Genomic DNA, 15,817 nt, shown 5'->3' with positions numbered 1-15,817 from the left:
ACACATCCAAAATGGACGTCATAGATGCGAATTGGTTGAAAGGATGTCTATTGTCTAACCATAAAATAAATTAATTAGGCGTACAATGAAAACGTACAAGTGATGTAGAAAAAACGTACAATTTAATGAATATCACCTATAACCTGTTGTAGGTGTATCTGTCGAAGCAGTAACAGATCCAAGGAGGCGGGACGATCACGTACCATCCCCCCCCCCCCCCCCCAAAAAAAAACGTGTAAATTTTCTACATTTTACGAAACTTTTTCGCTCAATCAATCCCATGTCATTAACATGACTGGTGGCATTGAGAACGCATGGTTTTAGCAGTGATTTTAAACAATAGTAGGCTACCAGCATCGGTAAAGTTATACGACCTCCTCAAAACCAACATACTAATGAAATATTCCGAACGATTTCGAAGTAAACACCTTGCTCACTAACTACCAATTAAACTGACCTATTTCCAGTGATGTACGCGCATACAAAAAATATTGACGCCGTCAGCGCAAACGTTCGAAAAATCATACGCCGCATGCGTCAACGTAACTTGTAAGAAAAGTTGGCGGCGTCAGCGCATACACTAGCGTAAACTAATTTGGTTTGCTAGGTGCCAAACATTCACACGGTATAAACCACTCGAAACAAACAAGTTTTATTTTGAATTTCTACGAAGAAACACAAGCATCTGAAAGTGTTCATCTGACATTTTGCTGTGTTTTGGTTCCAATATGTCTTTGCCCATTGAAAACATTCTTTCAACTGCAGCGCTGGAAGGTATTGGCGTGTTGTAGCGAAAAAAAAAACATTAAAAAGTATGCGTTGACGCTATGTGCTAAAAACCGGGAAAACTTCACGGCGTAGCCTCAAGCGCAAACTATCCAAAAAAATGTGGCCGCAAGCGTTAGCGCAAACAAAAAGTCTACGCCGCAAGCATGCGGCGTAGAATTTGCGGCGTATACGTACATCTCTGCCTATTTCAGTGTCAATGGAGGTATGAGGTGAATTTGCCTTCTAATGTATAAGTTATTTACGAAAAGTGGGGGAACCACAAAAATTTTTTTGAAAGTTTACTGAAAGCATGAACAATATTATACAAACCTTCAACAATTGAATTACGGTATTGAAATTCTTTTAGTCTCAAAAGAAAATATATTCAAAAAGTAATTCCAATTTTAATCAAAAAATGTTATTCAAACTTCTCAAGAAATCCAGTTTTAATTTTATGATATTGGTCAAATAGGCCTACAAGGTGTGCGTCTTGATCAAAAATCATTATTGGGCCTAGAATTGCATAAAAGGCGATCAAAGCCACGTTAAATTAATCAAAAATTTCTAGGAAGAGCAATCCTTTTAGATCCCCTCTAAACTACTTTCTTTTTTTGACCTCGACTATAACTTTGTCTATTTTATTTTACGAATCTTGATTAAAAAGTTCGTTTAAAAGGCTATAAAATATTAGAACGATATAGGCTAGATGTCAAACCGCGTTTTTCTATCGCCGATCCGCCATTTTCATTTTAAAACCGGTCCGTAAGAGAAAAAACGTTGGAGACCGCGCTGGCGATGGTGAAACGTTCAATTAATTTACTTTTTTAACGTGCATGACTGCAATCAGCTGATTTAAACATTGCCTTTAGATTGGTTACTAAACCTCACCTGCTGCAGAATACAAATACGCGTACCTGGCTTGGGCTGTCTTTCGCAAGCCGTAGTATTGACGTTGTGGTGTTACAGAGAAGTCCACCTGAAGCATCTCACGCATGCGACATCGTATCGCGTTGAGGCAGTTATATTTGAGGCAATACGAATGACCAAAGAGGAATAAAGCAAGTAGAAGTAATGAGTCATACAGTGAGCCTCTGTTCTTCGTGAGAAACTTGAGAAAAAGCAAATGTTGCACCGGATTGTTTCCATATTTGACGAAGCATTCCATCGCTGATATCTTTTGTAACGTAACAATGATGCCATTCTGACAGATCGGAGTTACAGTCTGCGTCGGACGGGGGTGGACGTGATTGTATTCCATTGACGCACCTTAAAAAATATACTTTTTAAAAACAAATCATCTTAGACAATAAAAACGAATTAGGATAAGTAATGACCCCCACTAGTGGGGAACAAACCGACGATGGATTATGATGATGATGATGAATGAAATATATCCAGTTCGCCCATTAGAATTAACCAGCATGAGCTAAAGTAATTGATTCAATCATAGCTTGTCTTGTCACGCCAGTGTCGGAGCTAGATAAGACCATTGTTTGTAATGTTTATTAGGTCGTTGTCTCAGGAAGGGCTAAAGGGGCAGTTGGTAAGGACGTGCTTCATCGCCTGATTGTCCAGGCCACAATCACAAATTGAGTCAAGAGTCATTTTCTCAACATGATCCCAGTAATTGATTAATTCAGATTTGAAAACCATTATTGTTGTTGAAATCAAGTTCTGAATTAATTTGATTTAATTCAGAACTGGATTTTAAGCGATTTCGTTTATTGCTGTGCAATACTTAACTACAGTTAGAGGGGGGGGGGGCTTAAAAATTGTCTTTTTACTCGATTCTTTGTTTACTGTGTGCTGTGATCCAGTAATCGATCCGAAAAAAAAAAATTTAACTCTTTCCTAGCCAAGCTTATGTTACTCAGACAGAGTTTCGTTTACACCTGCAAAAATGTTACAATTTCTCCACTGATCTGATACATATTACCAGCCACTCTACAGATTATTTTTGCTAACCTTTTACAATTCAGTGTGCCGTGGGTACTGCTGAGGGTTTTCTCGCCAGTCAGTGGAGTGAACAAATCACGGAGTTGATCACGTGAAAAGTGACGTGCCACATCTTCCTCCTGATCAACGACGCATGACGACAGCGCCTTCTTGTGAGCTTGTCGCTGAAATATCTTTTCTTCGATAGTGCCGGTAGCTAGTAACCTAAAAAAACACACACAAAACGATACCAACCAATAAATGCGCTGTTCTTTAGTTCAAATTAACAGTTGTCTTGGTATTGCTACGAGGTTGGCTTGTAAAAAAACTTTTTACTGATTGTAAGTTACCACAAAGTTACCACAGAAACAGCCTACTGCGTAAAAAGTGTATTAATTTGTTTTTCATATTTCAATGTCAAAGAAAAAAAATCAACAAAGTATCTTATGTTCGATGTTCTTCATGCTTACAAGATCAAATGAATTTACATCGTACAAGGGAGTCAATAAATACACAAGCTTGCTAAAATTTGAAACTGCTGTTGAATGCGTACATCTCCAGACATTCTTGCGATAGAACAATGTACGAACCAGCCATGCGTGCTGACAAAATAGTGATGGCAAATGCTCTACTTCTGCGTGATGGTCTCTGTAAATAACTTCAATTCTGTAAGTTGGAAAAAGAGCAGGCCTTCAATAGTCCAGTCGCTGAATGATTTGACCCGGAAAAAAATAATACCAAGCTGAAACTTTGTCAGGAGGTTCGATTGGTGATGTGTAGTCACCAAAAAAAAAGCCCCATGATTCCCCCTTGGGAATAGTGAGTTTTGGCCATTTTTCCATAATGGCCGCAGCCCCCATAAGCCAAAAAGTCGAAATCGTCTAAAATTGATGTTTTATACCTCATTCGAAAGATAATTTCATACTGAATCACTTTCACAAAAGAACTATGGTCAAAAAATACACACATTTGAAGTTATTAGCCATTAAATGCGGACTATAAGGCAGAATCCACCATTAGGCTTTAGCCTGGTGGATTTTTGTGAGGAGTGACAAGCAATGAATTACTCCATGGTTAAACCAGAGCTTACGAAAAAGTGTACAATTTCCCATCCGAAGTTACTCCTCAAACTGATTTAGGAAAACTTAATGTATAAACAAAAAGTTTCCATAAAAGTGGAAAATTTAAACCAATTGTAGGTGTAGAAATTCAAAAATTGCTGAATCTATAATTTTTGGAATATTTTATCCTGAATTACTCCCAAACCAATATTAACATATTTTTGGCATTAAAATACACCACACTGAAAAAATGTTGACCGGTAAATAGCAAAATTGTAGAAATTATGTAAAAATGTTCCATATTTTATATTAGAATAAATCAAAGATATTCCGTCCATCATCATCGTCGTTATCATCATCACTTGATTCGTAAACTTCGAGTATCTAAAATTAATAACATTGATCTTTATGAAATATCTGATCTGACTGCATGTCACCTGACATAACCTATAAATAGTTGAAGTCACTACATACAACTAAAATGATGGTCACATGACTTGCTTCTGTTGTAATGAATTATGGCGTTATACGCTTATTTTCATCTTAATTGACTAAAAGCTTGATTGTCCAAGAAATTAGAAAACATTGAACTGAAGAACTGTTTACCTCTTTATTTTCACATCCTTCACCATGACAACCACTGCATGCTGTTACACAACTGAGGCCATGCTTCTTTCATGAACATCTCTTTGTACCACACTGATTCTTCGTTGATTGGCATTTGCATCTTATAACCTGCAGGAGACACTCTGGAGCAACTTTATTGTCCGTCATTATTGGAGAATAATTGTTGTCTTGAAGTTTCCAGCCCCACTCCTCTTCCTTCGACTCTATTTCCCTATTGCTTAAAAATTTCCATATGGTTACTTGATGATGTGCATGAAGAGCATGGTAATGAGCTGCTCTGCTTGTTGGTGGCATTTTTCTGGTTCCAACACACCCTGGGTTGCCATCTCTATATACTTTCTATCACTATGTCCAAAGTAAATTTAGTAATGGAAGGTATATGAAATAATAACTTATTACAGGGATGTTTAAAAGATCAAGGAAATTATCTTAAATTGCCTCTCTTCTGCGTTAATTACTTAAAATGTTGCACCCTTATTCACAAATGCAATGTCTTTTTTTTTTTAACCTGAGATTCGTTAAGGTTTCAAATTTCTTTCCACCATACATTGCTACAAAGGTTGGTTCTGCTAACATTGCAATTTGAGCTTGGTCTTCCCAAACATCGCTCATTTTTATGGATAAATCTTTCAGTTCATCAGATTTTTTCACAAGCTTGAGAAAGCTTACTTTTCCTTTTCCAAATGGAGCCGAAACAGTATCACAGCCGGACCATGCATCACAGCCGGACCATGCATCACAGCCGGAACCATGCAACAGTATCACAGCCGGACCATGCAAACAGAGGATGCTCTCTGATTGTCTCCAGTGGAGGTGGTACAGTTTTCATGCTCCATCCCTTCTGAGCCCTTTCTTGGAAAAATACAACATCTTGAAAATCTCCCTTCCAATGATAAAGTAACATAACAATGATGTCTGTGTCGTCGGCTACAACAACAATAGGATTTCGTCTGCTTGCAGAAAGATTGATTGCTGTTTCCACAATTTCAGTGTCAGCATCACCATCACAGTTACCGTAGTTACTTGCTGTCCATCTTTGTTTGTTTTTGTTTGTTTGTTTGTTTATCTTTATCCTGCATTGCGGGAAAGCGGACTTGAGCGCTATGCATCGGTGTACGCCTTCCGACATACACCTGACCCACGCTGCAGCCGACGGCAATGTCAGTTTCCGGTTGTCTAGTCTACTTATGACTTAAATTTGGTACTACCCATTACTCGAAATCGATCACTGGGTAGAGGCAATTATCGTTAAGTTTCTTGCCCAGAGAAACAACAGCAAGTGCGGGTGGCTGGAGTCGAACATGCAGGCTCTCGACTGCGAGCCCAACGCGCTAACCACTCGGCCACGGCTTTCAATTGCGATCTTTCTTCAAACTCTCAGAAATCAGATCAATAAAATAATAGAGCTTTGTTGTGTTCATTCGAAAGAAAACAATCTTGTGTGGCTGGTACAGAATTGATAGACGCCATTTCAACATTTGGACACTTTTTACTAGCAGTTTGTCAAGTATGTTCAATGTTCATATGACTTTGTACAGTAGAAGCGTATTTATATCCATCAAAAATAACATGAGCAGAACCATAGTGTCTTCTAACATAAGATACATAGAGTTGAGCCAATTCAGCGAATGTTGAGTCTTTCAACCATCTGACTCTGTGAAGTAGGGCACCTCCATCAACAACATACAATCTGGTCCAATTACCAACAGCTTCTGTATCATTCATTAGTGCTGTTCTCAAAGCAACTTTATCAGCTTTCCTCATAAGTCCATCCTTTAACCAGTGGCGTAGCAGCCACTTGGCGGTTCTGGCTTTGCGCCAGGGGCGGCAAAATGAGGCTGCACAGTGCATACAGCACGAGAAATGAAGTAATGCAAAAATAAATAAAAAGTAAAACAAGAAAATGATTTACAAAGAGACAGCTGGCACACCTTAAAAAATTTAAGGATAGAACAACCGCTAAAAATCTCGAGTTGTTTCTTGCGTGATGTTGGATAGCTGTAGCCTGTGAAACAATTAAAAACAATCAAAGTGAACAATCAAAGTGGTTAGCTAAATCACACCTACTTGATTCGACACCATATTTATGCTTGTGTCTGAAACTTTATCTTACCATTGGTGTTTCAATTGCGAGCTGTGAGAAGAGTTTCTCATTTCGTATTTATTCTCAATTCGTATTTACGTTCTACCATGAATGATGATCGGCTACCAGCTCTATGGATTCTTTTTATAGAAAGAGACTACGTTCAAAAACTTGATTTTGAAGATATTATCGCTGATTTTGCTTCGGCGAAAGCTCGAAAAGTTCAATTTTGAGGCGGCTATTGATCTTTTATTTGCCTAATACATTTGTTGTCCATTTTTTGTCTTTTATTTTTGGCCTTAACGCTGAGACAGTGAGGCTTCTTTCTCAAGCAATATAGAACTTCTGAGACGTGGCACATTATTTGTAATTATTTTTATTGAAAAGATTGCTTGACCATGAAATTATTTCAAAATTTTCTGCAGTCTACTTAGGGCGGCATTTTCAACGAAAGCCAGGGGCGGCAGCATATGCTCCTACGCCACTGCCTTCAACAGTGAAGGAGGATATGGTATCATTTCGAATGAAAAGTAGGCTACTTCTCAATATCGTCTTCACGTTCTGCAATAGCGGCCAGTCTTGTAAAATGAATGATTGGAATGACATTTACGTGTTCCTTGTCTATCTTTACAAAACTTCCAAGTACCTCAAGTGGTTTAATGCAGGTTTTGTGTTGAATAGTTGCAGTTGCTAAATTTTGACCATCCAATGTTTTTTGAATGATTGTTCCTATCTCCTCTGATCTCTCACAATTAACCAAATCTTCTCCAGATATAGAAACCCAGCCGGATGTCAAGGAATGTAGATGCTCATCAGAAAAAGTAAATGGATTGCGTTGTTCAAGCCAATCTCTAAACATTACATAATCATCATAGTCGCGCTTGCGTCTGGAGTCGCCCATATCTATGTGCTGTTCACTTGACTTTATATCTAGTGCGGAAAGCACCAGGCTAAAGCCTAATGGTGGATTCTGCCTTATAGTCCGCATTTAATGGCTAATAACTTCAAATGTGTGCATTTTTTGACCATAGTTCTTTTGTAAAAGTGATTCAGTATGAAATTATCTTTCGAATGAGGTATAAAACATCAATTTTAGACGATTTCGACTTTTTGGCTTATGGGGGCTGCGGCCATTATGGAAAAATGGCCAAAACTCACTATTCCCAAAGGGGAATCATGGGGCTTTTTTTTTGGTGGCTCCACATCACCAATCGAACCTCCTGACAAAGTTTCAGCTTGGTATTATTTTTTTCCGGGTTTGACCATTTTTTTTAGTTCAGCGACTGGACTACAAAGCAAATGACCATCTGTAGCATTTGAAAAACACGTTTAACAGCGACTGAATTAAAGCTAGGTGGTAGGTACTAGGTGCCAGAACACAGGGAAGTGTTGTTTTAGATGAATGAAGTAGACAAAAAGTCAATACAAACCTGTAGATAAAGCATGGTTTCTTCTGGCCGTCCCTCCACACACGAGCCATCGCTTGCTCATCATTGGCTGGATTCCAATCGGGATCGAACATCACCAGACGATTTGCACCAATCAAGTTCAAGCCGCATCTTAACATGAAAAATTTAATGACGTCAAAGGCAACTAAAACAAAGGAACTTTACTTGGTAACTCGCAGAATTATTCATTCTTGATTTAATTTGAGTTCTTTTTTAAATTGGGTTCTTGCGCAGAGCATCCACTTTGAGAATGCGCATGGACATAGGAGGCGAAACGTTAGTCTCTCGCATTGTAACAAAAAGAAACTGAGATGTCACAGGCTTCATAGAATTACCCTCCAGCTTTGCTGCTCAGCATGAAGACGAATTCGGGGCTAGACGGGTTGTTGAATTTCTCAACAACCTTTGCTCGTTTTTTTATGGTCATGCTTCCATCAAGACGAACGAAAAGATATCTGAAAATTGAATAGTAGAAGTTCTAAAGCAGGTATGAAACGTTACACGCAATGCCAAAAAAAAAATTGAACTACTTACTAAGCTGGCATTTCAAATATATGATAGAGTTTCTTTCTCAGCATGACGCTATGGGTCGTACCTTCTCAATCTGCAAAGTTTTTCGCACAAATCGAGTGTTTGCGTGTAGTTTGAGACCAGAACGAACTTGTCGTTGGTGGTAGATCGGGCAATGGCCAGCAAGTAGTCAACCAACAACATTTTCCCAGACAATTCAGGCTGTAACGAAATAACAGTGATGTCACATGTTCTTTCAAAAGGAGATTCATTCAAAGCGTCAAGCTCCCAGGGAGCCAGGGATATCTTCCGCATAACAAAACTTGTGACGTATATTACTTTAATGCAACAACGTTTTAAAATACGAAAAAAGACTTAATTCACAAAACTTCAATAAACAAAGGAACTTTTTCGATATAAATATATTTTAAGGTCACCTGAATGGTCTTGTTGTTGAAGGAAGAAGGGAAGAGTTCCCTCATCCCATAAAACTCTTCTTCTCCAGACATACACTTCTCATAGATCAGGGCAGGGTGGTTACATAGCTAAAGAAGTGGGAGCATCATTAAATTTGTACATTGGACAAACACAACCAATTAAAGTAAAAAATTGCTGTGCGGAACTCGCCATCGTTTTGCGATTTTTATTGCATCTGAATTAGGATAGGCAGAATTGTTCACGCTTGTCTCCAACTAACACAAACTGAAATATTCCACGGTATCGAAATTCAAGTCCATCTATTACCTTGTACAGTTAAATTAGGCATTGGAATTATTCGTGAAACTTTAAGCATTTCTTTCAGCTTACCTTTTTTAACTGTGTGATGGCTGACAGTCCTCCAGCGGACAACCCGTCTCCATCGTGTTTCTTTTTCTTTCCACTATGAGACTTCGACGCTGAGAAATCCTGTTTGCTTACAAAGGTATTGTACAGAGATTCTTGCAATGGCGTCAACGGGCAGCATATTACTAACTCGGTTTTAACAGGGAGATACCTGGCAAGAAAATGAAGGAAAAATGTTCAATATTCATAGTACCGGTACTGTTATAGTGTGAATGTGATGCTTTGAATATATAATGAGATTTTTATGCTCTCTTAACTTCTGTATTGATAGGTTATTCAATCAGGAAATATATTGTACATAACCGAAATAAAGGGTTTCTAAAGCTTTTTTTTCTCACTTTGACAAAATGTCGGAAGTCCTTCGAATGATGCAAAGGTTCACCAAGTTGACAAGCTCTTTCAGTCTTTCTTCTCCGATTTCTTTTTGCTTGTCTGTTGACGATGAATCCCGGCCTCTTAGTATTGGCAATTCAAACCTTTCAATAGTCATACAACACCATGATAGAATGTTAGTACGAACCATCACTTTATCCTACATATGGGCTTGTAGGTATTATTACCATTGAGGTCATTATCGATTTCTACCGTTCCGTACAGCACGCGTTACTACCATCTTGCCACAGGACAATGCAACTGGTGCATCAGAATCAAAGCATGTCCCATTGAACACATTGAAAAACATAGTAATCCTTCCTAATACTAATAAATCTTGTAATATCATTGTTATTGCAACGTCTTACGACAGTTTGGGTTATTCACCAATAGCATATAAAGTGGTTTAAAATGAGATTTATATTTTAAAAACATTCTACCAAATCGTGGATTTGGAACACAGCATCTGCATCAGACAAGAATTTTCAAATTGAACTGACACTAAACAAATAGTAAATGTTAGTGTCTTCAAAATTTAATGCCATTTTCTTGCTTTTTTTCCGACCTTGCCCCATGTGATGCCAAATAAGACTATAGTGCCAACCTATAGCCTATAGCACAATATGATGGCTCTGACACCTAAGGGAGCCATGGGATACGTTTACAACTCCTATTAGAAATTGTAAACAAAGCTTCAGCATCGCAACATTTATCAGTATTTACTTTTTTTTGAAATCCGTTGCTGTGCCAAGCATTCCAGCATTAACGAAATGAATCAGACTGAAATATTCAAGTAGATCGTTTTGTATGGGAGTACCAGAGAGAAGAACCCTTCTTTCGCACTTGACTTTGCTCAGCGCAGAATAAGTCAGATTTTCACAATTTTTTAACCTGAAAACCCATCAAGGATTGATTAGAACTGTTAAATCGTCAACCACTAAACCTACCAAAAGCAAGCTCATTTAAAAAGAAACTTATCCTATCAACCTCTGTGCTAAGAGGAAAACCGACGTTGTTAAATACAGTATTCCAATAGTTCTTCGCATACAGGTACCGGTATATAGGCATTTCCATGCATACAGGTATTCCAATGGCTTTTCGCATACAGTTTTTGGTCAACATTAATACCACATGCCATTTTCTAGCCGCCGTTGAAGTACTACGAATTAATTATAAACTAAATTATTATCAGTATTTTTTGAAATAAGTTAATTTTGTTACAGCGCAGATTTTTCATCATCAAAACAAGTTGTATGAATGTGACTGAACAATTTACATTTAAGCTTAATGTTCCTGACATAGAATATTACACGAAACTATTTATGGTTGTTATGCCGTTTTTCACAACTCACATTGAGAGTCTTGAACAAACAGCGACTAACGCTTGTTGTTCGGATTGCTCACTAACAATTCAAGATTATGTGAAAGAAAGCATTTTAAAATGATCTGAGATTCTGTATACTGAGAAAATGGTTTGCTTTTAAAAGTTTAGATATATAGGCCTACTGTAGTACAAAATCTTTCAATAATAATTAAAAAAAAAAAAGCTACGGTACTCTAGTCCACAGCAGATTACACTACTGTATTTCCTTATCATCAATTATAGCATACCGATGGCCCTCATCACAAATTATTAATCCAATCTTTCCTTTGTGTAAAACATGGGCGTGAAGACGAAAGGTTTCATATGAGATGAACAGGATTGGTGTAACAAGCCGCCTGCCATGACAACTCATAAATTGTTCCAAGTTCCTGAATTCAAATATTTTTTTCCTTTTTACCATCATACAGACAAAAGTATGCTTCACCTTCAATCAAACGTACAAATTACAGAAAAAGTCCAACGCTGCACAAGTTTTTTTTTCTAAAACAATCATAAGAAGCAAACTTATTAAAAGAAAAGATATTGTAATATTGATAGCATTTACGGTACGGTACATTATGTAAACAATTATACATATTTTTATAATTGATGTGGAATCAGCAAACTTCTCTGCAATGCTTTGCTTACCTATCAATCTCTTCTTTGCTTCCCGAGTCAATAGCGAGAGTTTGCACACGGTTAACTAACCATTTGTTCACTTCCTTCTCCCAGTTCTTGACAAGGCTGGAAGGGGACACTACCACAGCTTTGTCAATAATTGGAAGCATTTGAGGACCCTAAGAAAGATTTAAGTTTGCAGTGGAGAAAAAAAATTAGTTGAAATGTTGTACCATACATGACAACATTACAATAAACTATTAGCTTGATTGGATGCTTCAGTAATTTTGATCAATCAGCAATATAAACAAACTTTTATTTGCTTTAAAGTTAAACATAGTCGTGTGGTTCAAACACATATATTAAAAAATGGCTGAAGTCATCTCTCAAAACTGCTCAAGTGCTCAGTTTGTATAAAACACCACCCACTTGCTTCAATAAAGTCCAAATTAGAGTTATGCACTGCAAAGTTTTTCCTAAGCCCATCTCATCTGCCATGATGCAGCCATGCGATCCATCAATTCTTCCACCTGTTACGCAGTCATACAAAAACTTTACGCCTTCTCGTTGATGAGGACGAAGAACCTACCAAATAATAAGGTTTAGATATGTTTTTGTATTGCCAATTCACAACTGCTATTTTCAAAATTTGCAAACCTTTATTGCATTTTGTGATACAAATTGCTATCAAATAATGTTGGATTAGGGCAATTAATGCATTCTGTGTCATGCAAACAAAAACATAAAAAATCACTTTTCAAACATATAAGGGAGTAGTACCGTACTGTATATGATAGGCAAACAGCCTATCATACCATATAGCCAATAGCCATATAGTCTAGGAGAGGGTATGTAATGCCTGTTTAATGTTTATGTACAAATTCTATGTCTAAGACATCACTACATCATGACAATGATTTTATTTCTATGGAATACAAAACTTACATTGAATCTGAAAAATGCACCCACCTTTGATAATATTGGATCTACAACAACATGAACAGGAATTTTGTTTTTATCCATCATCATTGCGTCATGGGCTGATATTTCAGGAGGGGTATATAGAATAAGAGAATTCTCTTCAAATGGGTCATGCAATGGTTTACGAAGAAGTTGGCGTTTCAGTCCTAACCCCCGACCACCAAGTAAACAGCCCTTATAATTGGGAATTGGAATTTTAAATGGCTTTGATAGAATGCTTTTGATGAATTTTTCATGAGAATTGTGATCAGGAAAATTGTAGTTTGAAGAGACGAGCCCAGGAGGAGATGTTTTGTTTGATACTTTTGAATCATTTGTTAGTACTCCCAAAGGTTTTCGAAATGGAGAAATGTAAATTTGTGGTGAATAAAAAGTCTCTGACTGGGAATGTTTCTTCTTTTCAGGTACCCATGTGTCATCAGAATCATTTCGATTTCGCTTAGCAACCTGACTTGGTGCAAGACTTCGCCTCATTGTGCTGAGAAATCTATAGGCTTTTCATATGTACTGTTAATATTCACTAATTTGATCTTTATCTTCAGGATATTTCAACTGTAAAAACAGCAATTTAAAAAAACTTAAGGTATTTTATGTATTTGTTAGGGAAGTGGCTATATCTACGTATGACACTTAGTGTTCTCAAACAAACCATTTTTTTTATAATTTGAGAAAAGTTTAAAGCCGTTGAACTTGAAGACAAAACTTGTAATTTGGTAAATTTTAGAATCTAGAGCAGAGAACAAAATCTTAACCTTAACTCTAACCCTGGCAACATCTGCCAAAAACAAGTTTTTTGGTTGCAACCATGGCAACCACTGCCATAAATATAGCCACTTCATTTTGTTAATACTAAATAGCCTAATGGATAAAACTTTAAACTTTCTTATAACTAAAGTAAACATTTTAAACAGAAGATAATGAATTGTAAGATTAACTCAGTCTATTCGATAATATGTCACAGACCGCTTTTCAATCTTTTAGTTATCATGAAACTGCTGATTCATTTTCACATTTGCCTTGCCACAGAATCCTTACTAACAAAACTTTAAAAATCACGAATTGCAAATCAAATATTTCATTATTACACTTCAAAAAGCTATTAAGACACTTCAACAAATAAACAGTTGAATACTGAAAAGTGTAGGTGTTCATCAGGATAATTATCGTTTCTAGCACTAGTTGCATCGTTCATCTGATGAAAGTGAAAGTAAAAGCAAAAACGAACAAGTTGATTTACAGCTTCACTGACGTTTCACGTATTATGACAATGCCCATCCTCAGAGTAAAACATACAAAATAAAATAAAAAAAGTTATATACTGCAGTGGAGTTGAAGGCATGGAAAAAAGGTGAAACACATGACCAAACGATGTGTGAGCGGTTACCTTTTACGTTAGATAACGTAAGAAACTTCCAAAATAATGCATAAAATTGATTACTCGAAGCAGTTGAGACCGACAGAAATTCGAGACAAAATTAAATTATGAAAACGTTTCCAACTGAGTTCAAATAGGCATGAAGCTTAAAAAGCATGCCTTAAGATAATGAAGATTTATAAGTTTTGGAAACACATTTCCATCATTCCAGTTGAGTACATTGCACTGTCTTTATTGACAAGTATAATACTCTTTTCAAAACTTGTTTTCCAGTATCATCATCATAATCCATCGTCGGTTTGTTCCCCACTAGTGGGGGTGGCCGATTGTTTCCTCGCAGCAATTGTTTTAATCCCTTTTCTCCATTTCACTCTGTCCCTTGCATCTTCCTCCTTCAGTCCGACTTTTTTAAATTCATCCTTCACTTGTTGTTTCCACGTTCTTCTTGGACGACCGCGTTTCCTCTTCCCATCCACCTTTAGATCTAGTGCCTTTCTAAGAAAACTTCTTTCCTCCCTCCTTATCACATGTCCATACCATCTTACTCCATTTGCCCTTGCCAGTTGGTCTATGGTCTCTCTCATCTCTAGCATATCCAACAAATCTTCAGTCCTTTTTTCCCTTCTCGTTTTCACCCCACACATTGCTCTCACCATTGACCTTTCCGTTCTTCTCAGGATTGCCAGTTCACTCTCTCTCAATATCCATGTCTCGCTACCATATAGCATTGCAGGCCGCACACAGCTCCGATATACTTTCCCTTTCATCCTTAGTGAAAATTTTCTGCCATACAACATTTCCCCACATTCCCTGAACTTTGCCCAGCCCAATCTGAAACTCGCCGAAAAAGGCTCTCGCCGAATAGGGAACTCGCCGAATCGGACTAGTCGAATCGGACTCGTCGAATCGGACTCGCCGAAACGGGCCATTCCGGCCCAATCTTGCCCTTGTTGTCACCGCTGCTTCACATCCACTACTTCCATTTATCCGATCACCCAGATAACAGAAGTCTGTCACTGTTTCGATGCCATGGCAGAACTCATCATCATGGCCTTCCACTTCATTCCTTCCTTTACTGCATTTCCCACAAATAAAACACTTCGCCAATCTTGTTGCGGCTCTCTTGACATTAGCACATCTTGCATGTACCCACTTTCCACATTCCTTGCATTGCATTGAATTTCTCATCACTCTCTTGCCACATATTCCACTGGGATCTACTTTGCTCTCAACAACTGTTCCTTCTGCTCCACTCACCATCACTTTTGTTTTTTCAAGATTCACCTTCATACCCTTGGTTTCAAATGCTTCTTTCCATTTCTCAAACTTTCTCTCCAGTCCCTCCATACTATTACTTGTCAAGACCAGGTCGTCTGCATACAAAATTTCACTCAATAAGCCCTCCCTCACTCCTTCAGTTACAACGTCAACCACAATAGCAAATATCAGAGGTGACTTTGCTGGGTCTGCTACTATTCGGCGAGTCCGATTCGACTAGTCCAATTCGGCGAATTCCCTATTCGGCGAGAGCCCTTTTCGGCGAGTGCCCTATTCGGCGAGTTTTTGAAAGGAAATTATCGGGTACATAGCCTAATTATAATTGCCGTTTTTACATCGTTTTAACGTCGCTAAACGTTGAAATCGTCCAGAAAGGAATAAAAAGAAAATGTTTGAACTATTAAATTAAAATTCGTCATGTCAGTTCAGTTGTTTTTATTTCTGAGCATCATATGAAAAACAATACACGTCAACATAGCAAAGGTAGAAGCGACAAAACGCGAACGTTAAAACGTGCTTGAATTCGTCATGTCAGTTCAGTTGTTTTTCTTTCTG

The 15,817-nt window shown here is 37.7% G+C and overlaps 1 protein-coding gene across 1 annotated transcript; it reads right to left on the bottom strand.

The window, feature by feature from the left end:
* Positions 1 to 1,774: 1,774 nt before the first annotated feature.
* Positions 1,775 to 13,156, bottom strand: LOC145770664 (DNA repair and recombination protein RAD54-like). Its single transcript, XM_082582360.1, has 13 exons — positions 12,598 to 13,156; positions 12,058 to 12,213; positions 11,659 to 11,807; positions 11,259 to 11,399; positions 10,371 to 10,538; positions 9,614 to 9,751; positions 9,240 to 9,426; positions 8,870 to 8,977; positions 8,518 to 8,654; positions 8,258 to 8,377; positions 7,905 to 8,033; positions 2,734 to 2,928; positions 1,775 to 2,034 (listed from the first exon to the last, which is right to left on the bottom strand). Exons 1-13 carry the CDS (start codon positions 13,081 to 13,083, stop codon positions 1,845 to 1,847), a joined length of 2,304 nt encoding a protein of 767 aa, XP_082438486.1. The 5' UTR covers positions 13,084 to 13,156; the 3' UTR covers positions 1,775 to 1,844.
* Positions 13,157 to 15,817: the final 2,661 nt, after the last annotated feature.

This window comes from Aplidium turbinatum, chromosome 1 (assembly GCF_918807975.1).
Source record: "Aplidium turbinatum chromosome 1, kaAplTurb1.1, whole genome shotgun sequence".
NCBI classification, from domain to species: domain Eukaryota; kingdom Metazoa; phylum Chordata; class Ascidiacea; order Aplousobranchia; family Polyclinidae; genus Aplidium; species Aplidium turbinatum.
The sequence above is the reverse complement of the archived record's forward strand: the minus strand, read 5'-3'. Positions and strand labels throughout refer to the sequence as shown.

Coding starts and splice junctions, on each gene's coding strand:
- LOC145770664 (XM_082582360.1), bottom strand. CDS start 13,083: ATGAGGCGAAGTCTTGCACCAAGTCAGGTTGCTAAGCGAAATCGAAAT. Junction 11,400..11,658: donor AGCAAAGAAGAGATTGATAG/GTAAGCAAAGCA, acceptor ATTTGAATTCAG/GAACTTGGAACAATTTATGA. Junction 9,427..9,613: donor ACTTCCGACATTTTGTCAAA/GTGAGAAAAAAA, acceptor TTTTCTTGCCAG/GTATCTCCCTGTTAAAACCG.